The sequence below is a fragment of the Epinephelus fuscoguttatus genome, linkage group LG14, assembly GCF_011397635.1.
Source record: "Epinephelus fuscoguttatus linkage group LG14, E.fuscoguttatus.final_Chr_v1".
Classification (NCBI taxonomy): Eukaryota; Metazoa; Chordata; class Actinopteri; order Perciformes; family Serranidae; genus Epinephelus; species Epinephelus fuscoguttatus.
In genome coordinates, this window is record NC_064765.1 from 34,536,730 (window position 1) to 34,560,326 (window position 23,597).

The 23,597-nt window shown below is 40.7% G+C and overlaps 1 protein-coding gene across 5 annotated transcripts in view; it reads right to left on the bottom strand.

Annotated features, from left to right (window-relative positions):
* The window catches only part of LOC125900935 (apoptosis-stimulating of p53 protein 1-like), a 78,140-nt gene that overhangs the window by 9,528 nt on the left and 45,015 nt on the right, over positions 1–23,597 (bottom strand). For 3 of the 5 annotated variants that reach the window (XM_049596241.1, XM_049596245.1, XM_049596242.1), the window contains 16 exons: positions 17,734–17,829; positions 15,603–15,659; positions 14,761–14,881; positions 14,364–14,443; positions 14,106–14,273; positions 13,870–14,010; positions 13,547–13,742; positions 13,025–13,153; positions 4,780–4,847; positions 4,237–4,456; positions 2,792–3,013; positions 2,457–2,672; positions 1,905–2,055; positions 1,751–1,788; positions 669–1,036; positions 261–398 (listed from right to left, as the gene is read on the bottom strand). In XM_049596241.1, coding sequence (XP_049452198.1) covers positions 261–398; positions 669–1,036; positions 1,751–1,788; positions 1,905–2,055; positions 2,457–2,672; positions 2,792–3,013; positions 4,237–4,456; positions 4,780–4,847; positions 13,025–13,153; positions 13,547–13,742; positions 13,870–14,010; positions 14,106–14,273; positions 14,364–14,443; positions 14,761–14,881; positions 15,603–15,659; positions 17,734–17,829 — 2,409 coding nt within the window. The remainder of the gene's footprint in view (positions 1–260; positions 399–668; positions 1,037–1,750; positions 1,789–1,904; positions 2,056–2,456; positions 2,673–2,791; positions 3,014–4,236; positions 4,457–4,779; positions 4,848–13,024; positions 13,154–13,546; positions 13,743–13,869; positions 14,011–14,105; positions 14,274–14,363; positions 14,444–14,760; positions 14,882–15,602; positions 15,660–17,733; positions 17,830–23,597) is intronic. The other 2 variants (XM_049596243.1, XM_049596244.1) reach the window with 2 other exon arrangements.

Sequence of the window (23,597 nt, forward strand, 5' to 3'; positions counted from 1 at the left end):
ACTTTATGACATTTGTGTTAAATGCAGATGTCTCCGAAGGGGGTCTCTCTTTGAATTGCCTCCTCAAGGGTGCCCAATAGGATTGGCTTCCTTATTTTCTTGCAAAGCATAAGATGGCTTGTAAAATACTCACTGTAATGTTGAGCTGAACAAATAAACTCAGACAGTTCATAAGCAGTGCAAATTTGAAAAAAGACGTACTGTATTAGGTAAACGTATTGTAATACCAATACTGCAACAACTACATAATCTTTTGTTACCTCATATATAATCCTCTGCACCAGATCAAACTCTCCTTCTAACGATGCATCCAGCAGCAAAGCTAGAGGGTTAAACTTCACTCTCAGACCGTGGCCTGTTCGCTCTGATGACGGCTTCTTCAGGTTGGTTCGCTTCACCTGCAGCACAAAGGGAGACAAACGGAAAAGTGTTGACAGTGCAGAATAGGAATTGTAAATAAGTACTTAGTGCTTAATCTGGTGCGTTAGCTTTCACAGAGAACAATCATTTTGTTTAGGTTATTAGCGGCATATTACAAAGGCAAACACAAAAAAAAAAAACAGAATATTTGCTCAGAAAGCAAAAATCCATGGCACATAGGTATTTTAAAGCAGCTCTAGTTTTAATGTTTGTACCCCATATCTGGTATGAATACAATCTATGCCTACCTTAGGCTTTGAAGGTGGGGCAGGAGGTGATGGGGAGGGGGAAGCGTGGCCCACAGAGTTGTGTGCAGGACTTGATCCTTTCTGGTTGTTGTTGTTCTGGTCCTCTGGCCTATCAGGTGCAGGGGATGGGCTGGTTTGGGTCGGTGGAGACGCATTATTGGTAGATTCTGCTTTTGCTGTTGTGTCTTTGGGTGTTTCTATGGCAACAGAAGGAGGGGACAAGCGGCGGGAGCCTGAATTCATGTTTTGAACTTCGCCCTCTGTGGTCGCCATACTGACGTGCTTGTCTCCAGGTTCTACATTCCCATTTGCTGAATGAATGTTGTCCATTTCACCCAAAAGGCAGTCAGGCTGGTAGAACGTGTTGCCTGGAATATAGAGGGAAAGAGCCGATTTAAGCTTCATCAACCCAAATCAGTACAACACAGACATACAACTGATGCCACCTAGACTGTCCTGAGGTAAGGCTGAGGTAGTCGAATCCAGTCTCAGTCTTGAAAGCACTTTTTTAAAGTCTTGCACTCAGCTGTTTTCCTGCCTTGTTGGACTCGTAATTGTCTTGATCTCAGACTTGGCTATTGAGAACTGGTCATGTTGTTCCTGGCTGCTGATTCAGTATCAGTTGTACAGAGCGTTCCCTACCAACAGGTAGCATGAAAAAAAAAATACACCCTCATCCTCTGTATCTTCCTATCTGGCATTGATTCAGTTTTGCAAGTAACATTGGCCCTGAGCTCAGCACTTGCTGCCACAGTTCGCTAGCAGTAACATCACCTCTAGCAAGTCACAAGCTAGCTACCTCAGCTAATGTTCAATGGAAAATGTCTGTTCCATCATTATTAAATTTGGATTTTTGAATGGGACTCAATTTGCTCTGGACTTGATCTTGACCAAGACTGGCCTGGACCCTGTTTTGGATTTGACTTAAACTGACTGGAGGGGTGTCATATGCTGTAAAGCCCTCTGAGGCAAATTGTTATTTGTGATATTGGGCTTTATAAATAAATTTGATTGATTGGTTGACTGGGTTGGTCTGGACTACAGCCCTGAGCAGGGCCGTACATCATATCACAGTGTCTTACCTGAACCTCCTTCCATGCCTCCCGCCAATGTGTTGAACCTGCACACCACCACAGAAAACAGTTTTAATCAAGATGCGTTCATTTAGTTTCTGTTGCAAATTCTTTTTCATAAAATGTATTTGTGTTTATGAGCACAGTATACAGTAGCACACACCTCTGGTACAGTAGTTTTTGGATGTTTGGCCCCTGTGGGCCTTCAGGTTCGGTTATGGAGCTCCGTTTCTTCAGAGGTCGAGGAGCATTGCTGAGACGCCGGCGGAGAACCTCCAGGTCAACATCACTCTGGTAACGTAGCTGGGAGTGGGCTGTGGAGAGCAGAGGTGGAAAAGCAAAATATGTCAGAGCGGGATCCTGTTATGTTTACAAATACGCACCCTTCTGTTTGTTTATCAGAATTTTTTGTTATGAATTGCCTCTGCTCCCCAGATTCCAAACCAACACTTATTTGCCACAGATTTTTTTTTTTTATAATTAAGTACAAAAAAATCTATTTTCTAAGGAAATAATCACAAGGGAAATGAGCCCTATACTTGGTAAGTAGAACAGTGTCATGTTACAGCAGGTATAGTGTCGCAGAGGGTTTTGAAACTTATTAGAAATTTGTCGCAGATTTACACTCAATTCACACTGCAATAATCCACAATATAACAAGCAAGCAGAAGTATGACAGCACAGGGATGAGATTTATTCGTTCTCTGATACCTACCAACTGGGGTAAGCTTAGTGGGACTGAGGGGACGAGGGATGTTGTCCACAGTGGGTGGAGGGAGGATTTGCCCATCACTGCTCTCGCCTCCTCCTTTCCCTCCTTCTTTATCTGTAACATCCTCTCCTCCTGCTTTTACTCCTCCTCCTCCTCCTTGGAGAAAAGGGACAGGAGATGGAGAGGTGGAGGAGGTGGGGAGGATGGGTTTACCATAGACTATGGAGAGAAAGGAAAAGGGACAGATAGCGCTTAGATGGTGTATCAACATTAAACACACACTTTACATATGGCAGGATCTGTATTAAAAAAAAAAAATTAAGCTGCTGTTTAATTACCTGCTTTAACAGTAGCCCTGTTGCTGAGAGAGCCATAGTTTTTGGCCTGAGGCTGCTGGAGGTACATGCTGTAGATGGAGCTGCTGTTCATGGTGGCGGGGCCCTTCCTGGGGGACTGGGGCCTGGAGGGGTGGTCTGGGACGTAGGGACGCACGGCCACAGCTGGAGGTGGATCTGTTCGCTCCGTTTGTGGGGACAAGGGAGAAGGCTGGGAGCTGGAGCCTGACAGCAGAGACAGAGTACAGAAAATACTGAATTAACACATCATTTCCAAATCCTGCACCCACATCTCCATGACAGACAGATTTTATTTGCAGAATTCATCATTCAGTTTCCCTACAATAGAGAGGATTGTTGTATTTTGTTGAAAATGACTGCTTACATAAAATATTTTTAAAAATGTTTATAAAAAGAACAGTCCTAAAAGTATGGATGGCCAATTCTGCCAGTGTGATTAAAAAAAAAACATCCTGCAACCATAATGTAATTATTCTGAGATACTAACCCCTTATTTTGAGATATTAAGTCATTATTTTTAAAAAAGCTTCTCATTATTTTGAGACACTAAGTCATTATTTTGAAATACTTAGTCATTATTTTGATACTACATCTTTATTTTGAAATACTGAGACATTATTGCGACAGTTTCTCATTATCTTTAGATATTAAGTCATTATTTTGATAGTTTCTTATTATTTTGAAATATTTAGTCATTACTTTGAGAAAGTTTCACATTATTTAGAGATAATTGTTATTTTGATAAAGTAAGTCAGTATTTTGAGATACTGATAATGAAATAAATTTTACTCTATTCTGAGATACCAAGTCATTGTTTTGATAAAGTTCCCTGTTAGTTTGAAATACTACGTCAATATTTCGAGATACTGTCATTATTTTGAAAAACTGACTCATTATTTTGAGATTAAGTCATTATTTCGTGAAAGTTTTTCATTATTTTGAAAAACTTACTCATTACTTAAAAAAATAGGTCATTTTGATTAAGTTTCTTATTATTTTGAAATACTGAGTCATTACTTTGAGATACTAAGTCATTATTTTGATAGTTTCTCGTTATTTAGAGATACGAAATTGCTATTTTGAAATACAATGTCAGTATTTTGCGATACTAAGTCAGTTTGAGACAATTTCTCTGTGTTTTGAGATACTAAGTCATTATTTTGAGAAAGTCTTATGATTTTGAATCACTAAGCACTTTACCCAGTTTGAGAAAAAATCTCATCATTTTGAGATACGAAGACATTATTTGAAATACCAAGTCAGTCTACTGAGAAACTAACTCAATATTTTGAAAAGCACCACATTATTTTGAGATATTATCTCAAAAAAGATTTTTATGACAATGACTTATAGGATTCTTGTTTTCAATCGCTGACAGAAAATGGGCTTCCACATTACAGAATAAGCTCAGTATGGTGTTAAGTTACCCTTTAAATCACCTTGGCTTGAATTTGGAGGAACAGAGATCCGTTGCTGTATTTGTTGTGAAGAGGAAGATGATGAAGAGGAGCATGAGGTGGCATTTGCAGCACTGGATCGGGGCCAGCCCAGTGTACCAGGGGCAGAGCGGGGCAGGGAGCTGGTGGCAGAGTGATGCCCTGCCGCCTGGTGGGTGGCACTGGGGTAAGTACCATAACCAGAGGGAAGCTGGTGGGAGGGAGAGACATGGAAATGTGGAGCGAGAGAGAATTTGAAAAAGATTGCTCTACAGTCTGACTGCATAACCTACTTTCCCTGTGAGCACCTGCATTGCTATTTTGGAAAGAGATATTTCTTGAGTTGAAAAGTTCACACAGTCATCTACTGCACTGGTCTTCAAAGTGGGAGCTAGGGTGCCTTTAAATGGCCTCAAGGAGGCTCTTAGCAAACTGATGAATATTTAAATGTCTCTATAATATCATTTAGTGGAAATAATAATAATAATTATTAACTGTTATCTCCTCATGTCTGGAGTAGAAGTAGTGCAGTACCTGTTCTGGACTGTTGGTCCTCCAATCTGACACACTCTTACTGATGCTAGGCCATGATGCTTCATTAGCTAAACAGAGAGAGAGAGTGTTGAGAAGGGGACAAAGGTTAAGGTGGAGAGGAAGAGGTAAACACAGACACAAACAGACAGGAGAATGACAGAGTACCATGTGCTGTACGCATGGGCAGATTATGAGACAGTGGGCCCCTGGACACAGACATGTAAAAGAAAAAATGTTGTGTCTTTTTCTGTCATTTTGTGTCTATTCTGATTGTTTTATGTCTCTTTGCAGGTCCTTTGCATCTCTTTTATTTGTCTTTTTGTGTCTTTTTTTGGTCGGTATATATTCATTTGAGTGCCTCTGACACTTTGGGCCCCTGGACCTGTACTCAGTCGGCCAGTTCAGTAATCTATCCATCACTGTACATCAAATGAGGTTAAAGGTGTAGAAGGCACATTGATATGAAGGTAAGTTGTGCTGAGAAGTAGGACTGGACCTGGATGCTAAATAGTCACCTAAATATATGTATTACACTAGCTGCTATATACAGTTTGTCACTCCGGTGGCATAATACCAATATACAAGAGAAAACAACTGCTTAAAATGTAAACATATTATTATCCACACATATAGTTTACTCCAAGAACATAAAACATGACAAACTTCACGCTCCATAATCTAGTACCACATCAAAACTGCAATATTGCAATTGTAATTGCAATGCAATAACTGAAACAGGCTCCAAGTCATTGAGTTATTTTTAAGTCTGGTTTCCACTTGTTTCACCTCAACATAGCATATTGTAATGCAACAAGAAAAGTGCTACATAGCTTAACAACTACTCTACATGTTTAAATTGGTGAGTGCAGTGTATCCTCCACCGCAAACATGTGTTTAGCATCCTGTAAGTAGTACAGCAATGGGACTAAAGTATCTCTGATCATGAGCTTGGCTGCAAAATTTATGGGTAGTGTAGTTGTTGTCATGGCAACGTCTGCATCTGATAATAAAAAAGACAAACAATCATTCACAGTAACCGGCAGTTGCAGTCATGGTTGCTGCTCTGCTATTTTTACCAGAAGAGTTGTTGGTTAATGTGGGGACAAACTCAGAAACACAGTGAGTGCATTCCAAAACCTCAAATAACAGGAAGATGCTGCCTTGGCTCACTGTGCTAAAATACTAAGCTCTGAAACCTGCTGGCTATGTAAAGCAGCAGTTTAACCCAGCCTCTGTCTCCACACAGGTGGTGTTACATAACTAACTGGTACACTAAGGTCACTGTACTGGTCAGTTACTAAATCTTGTTCCAGTGTTGCCTATTAACCAATGACAATCCTGGAGGTCAGCGGCCACGTTAATGCTTAACAGTTTAACCACAGTAAACTTCCATATAAACTAAAAATGGAAGGAAACAGCCTTGTGAATCTGAGCTTGTGCTTTAAAACTGATACCATTACTATTTTGGAGTTTATTGCAGCTTACAGGCTTAATATGACTGTGTGCTGAGCATCCTGAAAAAATATTTAACAAGACTAAGAGTCCACAGCCATGCTGGCAGTTCAGTCAGGCTGTATTCATAGCAGTGCTTTGAGCTACATGCTAATGTGCTCCACTGACAATGTTAAAAAGGTGATGTTTAGCAGGTACTATTTGACATATTTAACATAAGTTCAGCATGTTTGTATGCTAATATTTTTAAACGGATATTCGTTTTGGAGGTATTTGTTCATAAACAAAGTAATGGACAAATTAGAATTTTGACCTGATGATGGTGCTAGAAAAGTTAAGCCATCTCCAAAGTGAATACAAACACAAGCTAAAAAAACATCACCTTACAAGACCTTAGGTTCCCAGGGTCCTTCATCTGTTGACATTAACTAAAATTGTAAGAGATTGGTAAGGGCTAGCTTCAAAGTTCAAATTGCAAAAGAACCAAGGGACACAGATGTTTAAAATGTAGTTTGAATGGTAAAAATCTGTTCAGTCATTGTCCGCAAATGTATAGCTTTTGGCCTAAAGTAGGCTATAAGCGGTAGGTGGTTGATATCAACATACTAACCCAGGGAAATATACATTGAAAATGTAAAGGTCCAGTGTGCAGGGTTAAGTGGCATCTAGTGGTGAGGTTGTAAATTGCAACCAAATGAAACTTATCTACCATGTGGGAAAACTACGGGGGCCGATGTGAAAATGCGAAAATGTGAATGGACCAATCTAGCACCAGTGTTTGATTTCTCCATTCTGGGCTACTGTAGGGACATGGAGGACTCCGTGGAAGAGGGCCCACTCTGTATATAGGAATAAACAGCTTATTCTGAGGAAATGAAAACTCAGTGATTCTTAGTTTCAGGTGATTATACACGAAGGAAAACATAGTTGTGAAAATTGTATACTATTTCATCCAATATATCCCCCTAAATCCTACAAAATAGGACCTTTAACCTAGGGAAAAACATTGCTGACAACATAAAACTCTTTGAAAGGTCTCCTAAATGAGCCTTATTAAGAGATATTGAGCTGGGGAACACGGGCTCCCACATTAGGGCTTCAATAGAGAATAAAGCTTGATTAGCTGAGTTCTCTCCATTATATGGTGGCTGTGTGCATCTGAAGTCATTAGAATGGTATACAAAGTTAAATTAAATTAACTTATGTGCACAACATAAAAAAATAAATAAATAATAATCACCTTTTGGGACATTAGGGGCTCCATATAAACCGACCAACTGCCAGACTGACCGACATTCCCATTCTTAGAGCAATGCGTCCAGCTTGGCTAAAAATAATCTAAAAAGTCTATTGTGGGACATTAAAATTCCACTGCTTGTCACAATTGGCTATAATTCAGCATCCATTGTCAGAGTATCATTTTAAGCTGTTACCTAACCACTTGGCTTATCTTTCGGTGGTCCAGCCACGTCACAGTTTTGGCACATACCACACTAATACTGATTAACTAGTGAGCCTGGGAGTCCTGCAGTCAGTAAACTGTGCTGTACAACCTGTTGACTGCTGCTGTAACCTGCTGACCTCAGGAAGAAAAACGGTCACGACAGGAAACAGTCAGCTCTGTGCGAGCTGGAAACTTGGCCATGTGCCTGAGAGCCCAGATTAGAAGCAGCCACTCAATGTTGTAGAGGAAAGGCAGTACAGTTTACAGGACTGGCACCATCACAGTACACCCTGATGCTAAAGACAAGCGGGGTGGCTCAGGGTCGGTTTAAGGGTTTTAAGAAGCCTATCAAACTCGCTACTCAAGTCTCTTCTTTAGGTGACATCTAATGTTTTAAATGTCAGTCTCTGTCTTCATGAACTGATGTTGATTGATGATCACTGGTGGCAACATTCAGTGTATTTCAGAGCATCTGAAATATCATTTAGTTCAAAGAACACAAGCTCAACAGTCAAACACTATAAAAAGAAGCTACATATGTATGTAGCTAGCTACCAATGTCTTTCAGGGTTGATATTTAGTTGACTTTAGGTTGTGATGTTGGTTGACTAAATTCAGTGACAGGACATCTGTTGCCAGCATCAATTGATGCAGAATATTGATGACAGATGACGTTGATATTTTGTTGGTTTTAAGTCTTTGAAACGTCTCATGCCAATGTCATCTTGACATAGAATAATGACATTGGTCATAAGGTAAGGCAAACAAAATGTCTTACTGTTGACGTCCACACTGTGAAACTCTAGCGTCTTCAGACATTTAAAATATCCATTTAAAATATCGCCAACCCGATTTTCATTCCAACCAAAATTTAATGTCTGTCTGAAGTAAGTGTCCACCTTATCTTTCTAATGTCATTTTGACAGATTGATACCACTCTCAAAATATTAAGCTACTATCTGCAGATGTTCAGCTTAGTTTAGCAGAAAGACTGGAAGACTAGAATACTCCAGGAAGTTGCAGACCACAACCAAGATATAATCTCTCCCACAAAGCCCATGAAATGGCAAGGTGTTATTTTTATATAGAGGTACGTATACTGAGCTAAGCTAATTTGGGATCTTGACAATAAACATACATACATGAGAGTGGAATCTGTCTTTCATCTAACTTTTGGCAGGAAAGCAATGAAGCGTATTTCCCAAAATGTCGAACGGTTCCTCCAAGATAAATGAATAGGTTATTTAAAGATTAATCAGTACTACATCTGAAGGTCCAAGGTGTATAATTTAGGGGGATTTAGTAGCATGAAGTAGGGAGGACTGCAGATTGCAACCAGCTTAAATTTATCCAGGTTACAAATCCCTCAGTGTTGACTGTTCAGGAGGTTTTCATGGGGAGCCGAATTATCCATAAAGGTCTCTTCTTCTCCAAAACAAACTGCCCCAGTGTTTTAAACCGGCAAAATGCATTTCAGGTGACAAATAAGTGTTTCAATGACGCTGGCATATCAAAGATAGCTCGCTAGCCCAGCATCTGCTAGTGTGTGCTCACCTTTTTCTCTGTTAACTTAATATCCAGACTTTGGAAAGTTTTTATCGGGAGTCGAGTTATCCACAAATGTATCCCTCTCTCAAAAACAAACAAACAAAACCATTTTTTTTAACCAGTAAAAGCACTGAATGAAACAGTTTAATGTTAAAAAATCAGTGTTTTTCCAAAGCTCTTGTTGTGGAGGGGCTGCTAAGTATGGTGGCCAACACAAAAACGTTTAAATCCCTATCTAGAGCCAGTGTTTTGTTTGTCTGGCTACTGTAGAAACATGGCAATGCAACATAGCGATCTCCACAGACAAGGACCCATTCTCTATGTAGATATAAGCAGCTCATTCTAAGGACACTGACTGGACCAGATGTGTTGGTTAATAAAAATACAAGTCAGTTTTTTCTCTAAACAGAAGCACCAACATTTTCGAAGACTTTCCTGTTGATCATTAATGAAGCCTCCTCATAGGAAATTAAAAAGAGTTTTTGTTTCAGAAAAGGCCCTGGCTGTTACAACTTTCAAGCAAATATTAGTTTAAGTTATTAGAATATGAAACCATCTCAGGATTTTCAATGAATAAATAAACAATTCATGTGTATTGTAATGCTAATGGGAATGCATGGAATTATGATCTGACTTTAGACTGCTATGCTTATATTATATTAGCATTCATACAGTATAATAGATATTCAACACTCACATTTGTTAGAGAGCCTTAATCTATCCGATGACAGCAACAACAGCTGCTGTGACTCCCCCCCTAACCCCCCTTACCTAAAATCTCTGGTTATCTGACTCACACACACAGACTGAGTACACAGACTGTGTATAGCTACAAGCGTACCTCAGACTTCCTGTCATTCATTTGTTGTGTCATTTGTTCTATTGTTGACATGATTTACAACTGTGTGTTTTCCACATTACAGAAGCTGGGACAATAAATAGAGCTGTGGCATTTGCTTTGGCATTCAGGAGCACAGTGGGATCTGTATCAGTGCTAGTTCAAGACTCTTTACTTATACCCAGTAGTTAAACTAAGTGAGTAAAAATGCTTTGCCTTTCCAGCCTGGGTGTACTGATATATGACTATATAGGCAGGACAAGTGTCAGAGTGGCCCGCTGAATGAGAGTGGCCTGATACAACATGGTCAGTGGTTAATGAGGCAAGGTAATGCTTTGTTGACGAAGCTGATTCTAGCTATGTGGACAGGTGTTGACATTAATAAGTTAAGCTAGTGTGATTATTAACTAGACTCAAAAACATGCTATGTTAAAGGAACCTTTTCACATCTTGCAGAGAGTAGATGAGAAAACTCATACCAACCTGGTGTCTGAAGGGTAAATCAGGCTATTGAATGGCCATTATCAGTGGTTATAAGCATTATAGATATAAGTTAGAAGGGGCCTGCCACACCTGCTAATAGGTTCCGGAGGCCATTATCAGGCCATGAAAGGGCCATTTACATTTAATGATAGGCTGCAACCTCTTCTGACTGTATAATTATGACAGGAGCAAGGGAGGAAGTCAAGTGACGTTGTATAAAGAGCAAGAAAGTTGGCGACGGTCAAGCGAAAGGGAAGGGTAGTGAATGGGTCAAACAAACGCAGGATTTTCACCCAGGAGAGCAGGTGTCATATTCCCTGTGAAACCAAATGTCATCGCAGACTTATTTTGACCAGAGACGACAGTTGTTTTAAATGACATACCCTGATATGTTTTCCTAAACCTAATCATATAGTTTTTGCACCTACACATAACATAAGTGAGTGTGAAAACTAACAAAATGGCTTCCAGGGCTAAAGTTCCTAAAATGGCGACTTGAGGCTGGCTCCAGAACATAAGTCAATCCCCATGGACACCAATGTTAAAACGCCCAACTTTACAGCAGAAATAAAGATACAGCCTGTTGCAGTAAAAGGTTTTGGTCTCTGTTACTCTAATCCCCCTTCCTTGACAACTGTATGGGGGGTGAGTTTTAATATAACTCAGCCATTAACATTTTATCAAGGCATAAAGTTATGCATAATTAAGGGTGGGTCCGCTTTACGTGACAGGCTGTCACTCAAGGTGAGGCATCACCACAGTCTATAAGCTAGATCTGTCCCTTGCTCCTCCACAGCTCCACCCTCTCATCCATATATGGTCAATTCTGGCTCCAAATAACCAAGATGGCGATAGGTGAAATGCCAAATGCAAGGCTTCAAAATAGGAGTCCACAAACCACTAGGTGAGGGCGGAACGGTGGTGTGGTGGTTAGCACTCTCGCCTCACAGCAAGAGGGTTGCCGGTTCGATCCCGGGCGTGGGAGCCCTTCTGTGCAGAGTTTGCATGTTCTCCCCGTGTCAGCGTGGGTTCTCTCCGGGCACTCCGGCTTTCTCCCACAGTCCAAAGACATGCAGTTTAACTTAATTAGGTAATTAGGTAACTCTAAATTGTCCATAGGTATGAATGTGAGCGTGAATGGTTGTCTGTCTCTATGTGTGTCAGCCCTGCGATCGTCTGGCGACCCGTCCAGGGTGTACCCCCCCGCAACCCTCAAGAGGATGAAGCGGTTAGAAAATGAATGAATGAAACCACAAGGGATGTAACAACCTTTGAACGAAATAGTATGGCAGGCCCCTTTTAACCGATGTCTATGAAATAACAGCCATTTAATGGGCTGATAACATCCGAAGTCGGTTACATAAATATGACGCTTTAGTCAAGTGACAGAAGCTTAGCATAAAGACTGGGGGAAACAGTTACAATTCTCACATCAGGTAAGAGGACATGGAGGTCTAATTGAATGTGGGTCTCAGTCTAGACTGTGATTTGTCCTCAGTTTATTTTCTTATGCTGCGTTTCCCAACCCAGAGCAGCTGCTGGCTATCAGATGTCATGTCTGTGCCCTCATACACATGGCCCGAACATTTTGAGGTCATTTTCTGTAGCTGATTCAATTATGTTCTCCTAACCATCTGTTCTGTATAGTTAGACAAAATCACTTCACAGCATTCTTGGTGTGACTGCGCCTTTCCATTCTTCAACCAAAGACTCAATCTGAGGCCACAACTACACTAACACATAAGCATTTTAGAACGTTCTCAGAATTTATCTAGGTCCATACTAACACTGGGAATGCACATGCCAACGTAAACAGGTGGCAGATTGTTTACTCAGCCGTTGGTTGCTCAGTTACAGAAAATGCAATGGTGAAAAAAAGTGATGGTGAAAAGTAAAACCACCGATTTCTTTGCTTGGACAGATGACGAGGTGGAATTGTTACTAAAAGTAACACAAGTATGGCAGTCAAGGTGGAGCAAACAGATTGGAAGTTGTTACAAAGCAAATATGGTCTGGCCAGGAGCATCATCCATCACCAGAGGTAGCCATGGCAATGGGAAAGGATGAAATCACATAAGGAAAGTAGACCTAGCTATTATGTTTTGGCTTGACAAGCTGTGACTGATAAGACCCGATAGGGAAGCAAACGTGGGTATCTGCGTGGGTATCAGGGTTAGCATTGTTTTTTAAGGCGTCCATTTAAAGGGTTCCAAAATGCAGGGGTAATGTGGACACTAGGTATAAATATAGCAATAGTTAAGCATTTAAACATGAAAACATATTAGTGTGGATGTAGCCCAAGATAATGTCTACTTTGGGATTAAGGCTCAACACTTGTGTTGAAATCATGCAGGAAATACTTCCAACAGACCCACTACACCTTCAGGTGCAGGTGAAGGAGTGAGGAGTGAGGTGCTGCTAATCTATCACCAATGAAGCTAGTGGTGAGTAAATTTCTCTAGCGCCTTCTTGGGACTCACTGTTGTTACTGTCGCCCGCCTGAGGGGACCGAGGTCCCTCCCACGTCTCAGTGGGCTCTGACAGGACGATGTCTAAATCTGACACTTTCCACTGGCTGGGAGGCTTCCTGATGCCACTCCTTTCCTCCTCTGCATGGCCACACCACCACAAGGAACAGTAACAAGACCAACCACGACAGCGACAACCACCGAAACCACATCAACACCAACATGAACATCATCACCATGACATCACAGTTGCATCACAGGACAGTAATAGTCATAACAGCAACCACCACCACAACATGAACGAGTGACAAAACAATAATCACCAATAACATTAACACATCACATTTAAGATAACGTCAACAACGACAGATAAGGGAAGAGGAGAAAGAGGAGCCAACAGACAGGAAAAGGAAACAGACAGCACGTTAGAGACAGAGATATAAGATAACAGATATAAGAGAGTCTGAAATAAACGGAGGCAAACAAAGTCTTGTACAGTGCTTTAGAATAATAAAGAAAGCTAAATCTGCCAACCTGAGAGGGAGCGGATGTGGCTGAGCGGGGTGGGTTTGGACGGTGGGTCAGCGGGCAGGGGGTACCCCACCTCCTGTCTCCCCTCCGCTGGAACCTGGATGTAGGGGCAAACAGCAGCTACCCGCCCTGAAACCCCACCGCCTGGGTGGGAAGAGGACTGAGGCGAGGACAGGCCTCCTCCATTCATACGACTCAACTGAGATGGTGCAAAGATAGACAAAAAGAATTAGACCTACAGTAACTGCCAAGCTAACTTTAAACCAGCCGTCAAGAGAAATGAAATGCAGATAATGTGTGTTTCCATTAGATGATTAGTTGTGTACTTCTGCTCTCTTCTTATGCAGTCGTTCTCTCAGGTCTCCGATGCGTTGGTCCATCACTGTCACCTGGGCGTTCCTCTTGTTCAGCAGCTCCTTATTCTGGGCCAACTTGCTGCTCTGCTCCAGGTTGTGACGGTTACGAGCCTGAAATGCACAGCATTAGATTTCTTATACACTCTGTTCTGTGAGAACGATCTCTGTTTTCTGAAAGTAAGAGATTATGAGAAGGTGTATTTTACCTGCAGCTCCTGGTAGAGTTTCCTCAGCTCCAGGGCTGCAGGGCCAGACAAGGGGGATCCTTTCTGGCCAGTGGGTGCCCCCTGGGACCCGGTGGGTGGCCCCTGCGCTGGTGCAACAGAGTGCATCTGAAGGCGTCCTCTCCTCAAATCCTCCAACTGCTGGGTCAACTGTTAAAACCATTTCGAAAGAATTTGACGTCTTAGCTGACTCGGTTCTGCTTGATTTTGACCTCAGTGACAAACAACCCTCCACATTACCTGATCGACTCTGGCCACAGCAGACTGCAGCTCGGCCTGCTTCTCCTGAAACAGGCTGCTGACATGGTCGATCTCTGCAGCTGGACACAGACACCAGGAGAGGGTGGAGAAATACAAGTCAGTCAGTTAATGTTTGCATGCCTGCACACTTCTATGTACCTTTATGTAGTCTATACCCCATATCATAATTTACTGTCTTCTCACTTCTGCTTTTTTGGAAATGACACAGTGACCATGACATTTAAGCTGAGTGTATTCTCAGCTGAATTTGTGCACAGGCTTCCCTCCTGAATGCTGCAGCAGCAAGACTATTACACTATTGTAGCATGAGTCAGTCGTGATAAACTGCAGTGCCTGTAATCCAGAGACATAATCTCTGCAGTGTGTTTCAGCTCACAGAGGTTTCCGTTGATCAGTTTGCTGTAGTCGACTTGTCCTCTCATGGCTCGGATCTTCTTCAGCTTGGCTTCCTGAGTCTCCACTCGCTCCTTCAGACGCTGCAGCTTCTCAGCTTCAGACTGAACAAGAGAGAAGAAGAAAAGACACAAGCTTAATGTCCATTAGACTTTTCATTTCATTTTTAATCAGCTTTTAACGTGACAACAATATAAATAATTGTGTTTAATTAACTTGAGTTGATTAATAGGCTGTATTGTAAAGTCCCCTTGCTATAACAAACTTAGAAACACTCCCTTTACAGATGGCAGTTAATGAACAAGCAATACGGTACATATGTAGGATGAAGCGTTTCAACCTCAAAGACTAACCTTGATCTGTATCTAAGTGACTAATAGTAACAACATTTTTTTTATATTGGTCTAGTCTAAAGTTAAAGTGTTGCAGCACTGCGGCCATGTTTGCTGGTAGGTTTGAAGACAGTGTTTTAGGGGCTGTGTGTGGTTAAACACAAAGGATTTTATTGTTTAGCAAAAAGGTCTATCTCTGTAGGGATCCTTTCCATGTTGTCAGAAACTTAGAATAACAATCTGAGCCTGTCAGTGGCAAAACAAACACGAGTGGCAGGATAAATGTGCCCTGAGTGGTTACATTGCAGCCTGCTGGCTGCAGCAGTCTTGCTTAATACTGGATCAATTTTTAAAACTGTTGTTTCTATTAGTCAGTTAGACACAAAAAGAAGATAGGGTCCAGGTTGAAAAATGCAGAACTTATCCTGCCCTGGTGCCTTGAAGAACATTTTTTTTAAGACTGATAGAAGACAGACAGACATATGGAGCCCACCTGTGTCTGTCCTTGGTTAGATCTGCCTCCCTGGTGAAGGTACCTCAGTCTCTGCTCCTGGAAAATACAAAAGATAAGGGCACGTTTGAGATTTTTTTCCTTTTTCTTTCATGAAGCACTTTATTTTTGTGGATTTGTTTGTCACCATTACTCAAAATGGACGAGGTCATGTTCTTCTACAAATAGTGAGTCTTCTCAACTACTAACTAAAGTGATGGAGTTAGACATGAACACAAACATTTTTGAAGTTAGAAGCATTTTGATTTCACATGAAAAATATCCGTTTCTTTGGGCCTTACTTCTCTCACTGTTTTGAAGTGTCAGTTTGCAAGCACAGGAGGGGGAATTGATTTATTGATCCAAGTTTGTCTGACTTCGCTATGATAGGTCCGATATGCCCCCTTTCAGCTTGTTAGTATTGGGCCTTTTCCTGGTTGACCTATTTCATCACTTGATTAGCTACAGTTAGCTGGTGGCACACTGGTACCATGTTGGACAACTTTACAGCTCTGTATATTTCACACGTCCAAATGTAAACCGTTCTTGATGTAGATATCACCGTGTTGTTACTGGCTTCTTCTTCTGTTATGCATTTAATGCTGTTCTTCTTCTGAGTCAAAGCCTGGGGTGGAACATGTGCAGAGTGCCTAGGCCAGTTTAGTTCAGATTGACTGTATACACGCAGGAGTAGTTCAACTCCCAATTGCATAATCTAGGTGTGTTAGTCCGATTTTGAGAAATTCGATTTGGTACGATTCCAGTCAGACTTACATGTTTACATGTATTTTAACAGTCTGGTTCTAGTCGGACAATCCCAATAAACTGATTTTCTCTAATGTCATGTAAACGTACTGACTGAAAAAGTCACTTGTATCAGCACTGTGATCACCTTGCCACTATGTCACCACATCAAGTAAAATATCTGAAATATATTAATATTTAATAATGTACTGATTTTCATTTATTTTGGAAACACACATTATAAAGCAAATAGCCTACAAAGGAGGAACAGACAGACATACAGACAGACAGAGAGGGGGGCCTGTGTGATGCTGACTGAGGCAGTTTACACCTCTCTCTGTATCGTGCTGGCACGTAGTACAGCTGACCTGTGTGTCTCTATCAACACACACAGGCACACACACACACACACACACACACACACGTAGAAAGACGGAAATGGAATGTTGGCTAGGAGCCTCCCATCATTCACTTGAAACACACACACTAATAACACATTACATAACAGTAGCTTGTTTTATTACATAGGCAGTGTAGACATGCGGGAGGTGCCTGTACAGTAGCTGTGTTTTGGACTCTTTCTTCCTGGAAGTCGTCAATCAATTCTTCGAATGTTACGAGGATAGTAACTGCCTCTCCATTTCCAGCTGGGAGACCTTTTCATTCGGCAAGACAAGGAAATACTTGAACACTTACACACTGGAAGGAAACACTCCGTGGCTGTCATTTAGCAGGAAAATTACTGCTTTTAAAAATGCTGAATACCAGCAGAACGCTGCCAAATCAAAACATCAGTGCCACAGTTGGCCTTGAAAAACCCCAAATTGGCCTAATCAAAGTTGGTGGTTAAAAATATTCTCTGCTGAAAGCATTTTATTCACTTTAGACAAAGTAGACACTTCATCAAATGAAAGGAGAGATTTAAACAAATTAAGAATCTGATTTTTTTTTTTTGGCTCGTCCTTCTGTGTCTTTCCTGGAGTACCATTCTGCTTCAGCTTCCCAGCAGCTCCCCGCTGACCTCATTTCCTGCTGACTCAAAGGTCACTTCCTAGTATGGGAATGCCCATGATCTGTGTCTCACACACGCAAAGTTGTCACACACACAACCTGGAGCTGAATGGTTTTCTATTGGCTCAGATGGAGTTGTTCTTTCCTGCCAGTCCTTAAACCCTGACCTGAATCACATGTCCTGTTTCCAAGCAAGATGTATAAGCCATGATCCTCACACACACACACACAAACACACACGTACACACAAAAATCCAAGGCCGTAGCTCCTGGAGCCTCAAAGCCGACCTTTTCAGACAGACTCTAATGTAGATAACCTTACACTAACTGACAGGCAATCCATCCAACAGCTCTGCGTGTGCGTGCATGTACGAGTTACCTTGGCGACCAACATCTGTTGCTGAGCCTCTATTTGTTGCTGTTGTCTCGTGGCCATTTCCTGCAGCTCGGAGAGGGTCAGCTCCACACGGGGAACCTGCACACGACAACACACATATATGAATACTCAATGTCCCGAGAAAAAAAGCTTGTGTTTTCTCCTGTGTGTCTCTAATCATTGTTTCCATACGTTCAGGACTGTTACTGACAAGATGAAAACCTAAACAGTGACAGGATATAAATGCCAGACTACAGCTGCACACACATATCACCTCACACTTCAGGTCATAGAGCACCTTCAGTGTGTGCAGAAATGTTATTAGGCTAGCAGCTAGTGGCCTTGGCAGAGTGACAGAATTATAGTATTGGTTTGGGGGAAAATAGCCAGAATCCTGTCTGCTCTGGTTATCACACTGTGACACAGACATCAACATCAGCTTGAAAAAAATCTCATCGCACTGATCATTCGTCCTGTATTTTACTATCAGTGTTTTATCAAGCCAGGCCCACACTGAGACACTTTGTTATACAGCTGTGTTTTTGGATGTTCTTCAGAACAAACATTTCTATGATTGTAGGCTAATGTTTGTTTGAGTGTAAGGGGGTTGGTTGTGGTGGGGAGGGAGAGGAATGCCTTTAGCAGACAACAGCGGAAGGTTTCTGCCCAGTCACATCCTGCTATTGTGTGTGTTCACTCACGGACACACACACAGACACAAATACACACACTACACCTGGTCTGTTACAGTCATTTTCTGTATGAATTGAGGCCAGACAATGTGACACTAAGTGACAAAAGCAACTTTCCTCCTGATTAACAATGAAGACAATAGTTCATATTTTTTAAGGTTGAATCTTGGGGGCCCTCTTCCCAGAAAAAAATTCAAATTTCAAAATTAATTTCCTACTACATTATCTTATTTATCATAAGCAAGAAGAGCCATACAGTATGCTATATGGAGACTGTCCTCCTCCAAAATATGACCACTTACATATTCTTTTACAAGCACAGATTCATTTTCTGCAACCACTTATCCTTCTGTGGGTTGCAGGGGGGCTGGAGCAGCTGACACTGGGCGAGGGCAGGGTACACCCTGGACAGGTCGCCAGACTATCACAGGGCTAACACACAGAGACAGACAACAATTCACACTCACATTCACACCTACAGGAAATTTGGAGTCACCAGTTAAACTGCATGTCTCTGGACTGTGGGAGGAAGCCGGAGTACCTGGAAAAAACCCACGCTGACACTGGGAGAACATGCAAACTCCACACAGAAAGGCTCACCCCACCCGAACCAGTAACCCTCTTGCTGTGAGGTGACATTGCTAAGCACTGTACCACCGCGCTGGTACACTATCTCACACTATCTATTACATAACCTTATTTATCATGAGCAAGTACAGCTATACAGTTTAATATATACGGAGACTGTCCTCCTCGAAACCACAACCACATAGATCAGTTTTACAAGCATAAATTACAACCCATATTTATGTTTTGTTGTTAGGTGGCAACTGAAGAAATAATGACGCTAGAGGAGGAACTCAGGTGACGGATAATGAAGAGGGAGAAAGTCTGCTTAGGGTGGTGGGAGGTGAAAAGGTCACACAGTCACTGGACTTTCATCCAGGAGACCTGTGTTTGTGTCCTGAGTGAAAGCAAAGTCAACATTGAGTTATTTTAAGAAGAAAACTTAGTATGTTGATACATGTCACCTGAACTATGTCAGATGAGTGATTTCAAGTGACATATGTGACGTGTGTCATATGACATATGTTACTATATCTAAGCAACAAACATACTTATTTTAAGCCAAACTGTGATCATAGATTTGTGTTCCTAAGAACAAACAACCTATGTGGTTGTATGAGTTGGACTTGTTGACTATACAAATATGCAATAAATGAAAGCTATTAATGTCTACATAAATTAAACCTGCAATGCAACACAAATGACTGACACTCAACTCAGGCTTCAAGTGGACTACCTGACAAATATGTCACAATAAAGACAATATTGTTGATTGAATATGTTTGTGAACTGTGTTCTGCTGGGATGTGGCAACACCACTTGGACAAACCACATGCACAACTGCAGTACACCGTAATACTAGGACCGATAGTGATAATAATGTTTAGTTTATGATAATGGTTACATTTTCTAATGATTATTTCAGCACTGGCTGCTTGTCCTAGCATAACAATTTCTTAAATATATTTTCAATCAATGTATTGGTGGGTGTCCCTTCAATACATATGATAATACATATAATAATTATTGCCTTAAAAAGGTATTTAATCGATTATCCAAACACTGGCTGTTTCTACCTGTTCAATGGAAAACAGCTTCTTTCCAGGACTGTGACTACATACTTACAACCAGTTAGGTAGTATATTTTTTTTCATTGTTAACATTGGCCTTTATTGAGAGTACAGCTGAAGATGGATAGGAAAGGTGTGAAAGAGTGAGGGGGAATGACATGCAGCAAAGGGCCGCTTGATGGAGTTGAACCCACGCCGCTGCAAAGGACTTGGCCTATGGGGGCGTACACTCTATCAAGAAAGCTAAAAGTTGCCCTAACTTATATGTAATTTAATGACAAAATAAATGTAATTGTAATCAGTTATTAGTTATTAGTTATTAGAGTACATATCATCAAATTACAGTTTGTATTCAAAGTGTTGATGATCACAAGGAGTAGAATACAACACTATCATGGAATATCAAGTCTTGCCCTACAAAGCAGGTCTTTAACCATCAGCAAAAATGTCTGAATGGCTCAATATGATGTAACATTATCAGTGTAGCTCATTGCATAATATATTAATTCACTGCATTCCAGGTCCTCTTAACAATGCAAGAGACCAAAGCTGCAAAAATGTAGTTTGTACCTGGATCAAGACCTAGCCACTACCACACCACCTAATGGCCTCAGACAGGCTGACGGTTTCCAGAGTGACACTGATTAATGGATTCCGCCTAGAGTAAAAGGATCTGCTATTTTATGAGTCATTAGGAGACTAATGATTATGGTTATCATGCATATTTTATAGAAAAGTCACACAGAGTACAAAGTGTTGTTAAGACAGTGGCACTGTCTTACTGCAAAAGCTTTCATAATAATGTTTTTAACCATTAAAGCAATATTAATAAATAAAAATATGGGGATCAAAATGCCCAGCAGCAATGGTATAGTGTTTAAATGTATATTAAAACGTGTTTAGCTGTCAGACAATGCCAAACCAAACAGTCAGACATATAAAGCCAGTAGTTCATTAACTGTAGTTTCTGATGTTGTATCAGATTATCCTCGCTGTAGGGTGCTTCACATATTAGTGTGCCTTTGTGAGGGTTTGGTAATGGTACTATCCAGCCCTAATGAGTAACTTGAGGGTATCAACTGAAACAAACCAGCACCAAGTAGTATCTACCCAGATTGGGATAAAAAGGACTATTTGTATGGTTTTACTCACAGCCAATGACAGCAAGCATTCTTCATTTCAGTGCAACATAGCCCACTACTGCACAACCCATACAGATTATGATGTGGTGAAGTCGAGCATGGTGTAGTTGATGGAGTTGGCAGTTCAGTGTGGCGAAATGCCAACAATATGTTGGCTATGTATGGCTATAGACGCCTGTGGTGTCTGATGCCATTTTACACAATGGAATGCCTCAATTTACTTGATGGTTATCAAATTAAGTAGAAAACAAAGATGTCAAATGGAGAACTCTACTGGTGTTGGTATCATTTGTAGGGTATTAGTATTGGTATTAGTACTGCATTAGTACTACCCAGCTTTAGCATTCATAAATAAGGACAAAAAACAACATATGAAACAGCTTTCATAAAACTGTAGTCCAACATATAATCAGCACAGAGTACATAATCAAAACGTACAATACGTTGGGTCAAAATATAACAGTCTCAACAAGCACATTTTGAGGAAGAATGAATTGCAGGGCTAGAATTTAGATATAATGTGGTTGAGTGTAAGAATGTAATAGAAACAGGAGTGGGCCTAAAATGAATGACTTATTCATTTCTTAAAAACATAATGCAGACATGCAGTATCCCGACGTAGTGCAGACTACATCATGTTTTAGACGATGACATTATGCACATTACACTGGTTTTCCAGTCAGTGATGCCACATGTCATAAGCTAACTGCTGACCTGTGAGATTTTGCAGATTCTCACTTTCATGTGCATTATGAAGAGTCTGCAGATACAAACTGATCTCCTGCTAATGCACTGTGGTTTCACCTTAAAGGAGACCAGGCAGTGCCAGTATGAGAGGAACATCACTGTTTCCAAATGTAATCTCTGTAAGCAGTGATGCAGTGGTTAATAGACGGATAGAGCTATGTGAATTCTCTATAATCATACATCTTATTTCTCTTTGATAAAATCATTTTTGAATGTGCTTGTATGGAAGCAAAGAAAGGCCAAAAGTGAAAATAAATCACTGCAGAATACTTAATGTGACAATCTTAATTGAATTCATAGCATTGAAATATTTTACTATTATAATCAAAATGTGAATTCTTGTAGTCTGAATTCCACCATTAATTTGAAGCAATTTGAAATTCTGCAATTTCAGAACCTTTCAAATTCAAATAGAAGATTGAAGTGTGCAAGTTTCATCTACATTCATCTGTACCTCTCTTTCTTGCATCACATGACTGATAGAACCTGATAGAACAGATGCCTTACTGCTCTTCGATACCTCCTTATATTGTTTATTTTGCAACAGAGTTTAGTCACACATTACAAGATTCTACAAAGACTTTCACTGTTTACAAGATTACAACTAGAATCCTTTTGGGATTATTTCCCATCCTGCTCCTGGTGGGAAATATTAGGCCAAACTCCCTTTAAGGAATGTGACAAATTAAGAATTTATTGTAGAAACATAAGATAAAAGTTGGAAATTGTCAACAGTATTCTTGTGAATTCAATATCAATATGATACATAATGATAAACTGCATTTGTGTACAAACTTAACTATTGGGATTTTGTTGCCTCAACTCACTGCCAGCCTCTGTTGGTTAGCTGTGCTATTTTAGTGAGAGAAGAGGCCGTGGGAGTGAGAAGGGAACTGTTACAAAAAATTAAGATTTCTCACTAGAAGAAGTGCCAGTTTGTGGATCCGATACACGCCAAATTAAATACACACTCTTGTTCAATCTACAGCTCCACCAGTTTCTCCTCTTTTTCCACAGTCCCCTTTACTGTCCACCCAGTTTGCTGCTTCCTGTTTGGAGCTGCAGAGAGCACAGCTATTGGTTGCTGACAATGTTCACATCATTGAACTGCAGTATTTGCATGACCCAAGAACCAAATACGATAATATTAAACATGTTTGATTTTGTCTGAACGTCAAGATGAGAAAAACACTGACTTAAGACAGCTTGGACTGAGTTTTATGACCGCCTATACACCAAAAGATCGCGATCACAGAGGCGCGCACCAACTTAAGTTAAACTCATGATTTTATACTGAAAATTGTGTGCGACAAGGAATTTGTTTCTTAATATTGTTTGGTGTAAAGCCAGCATTAGTTGCACAGCTCGAAATTATTGTCTGAAAAAAAAAGGGAATTCAAACCCCATGAATTTAGAAAGATGGCTCTCAAAATTAAGTATTTCAAAGCTATGAATTCAGTGGTATTTACATACAACACCAAGTATTGAATAGGAACTAAATGTCACATCTAGGTATTACATGCAAGATTAAAATCCTTATGCCCCTTTTGCTTCTTAATTAACTTTAAAACATGAGTAAACAGAAATCCCTGATACTTGGAGCTTTCAGAACTATATTTTAAAGCTTGGTCATCAACCTCAAAAGCTAA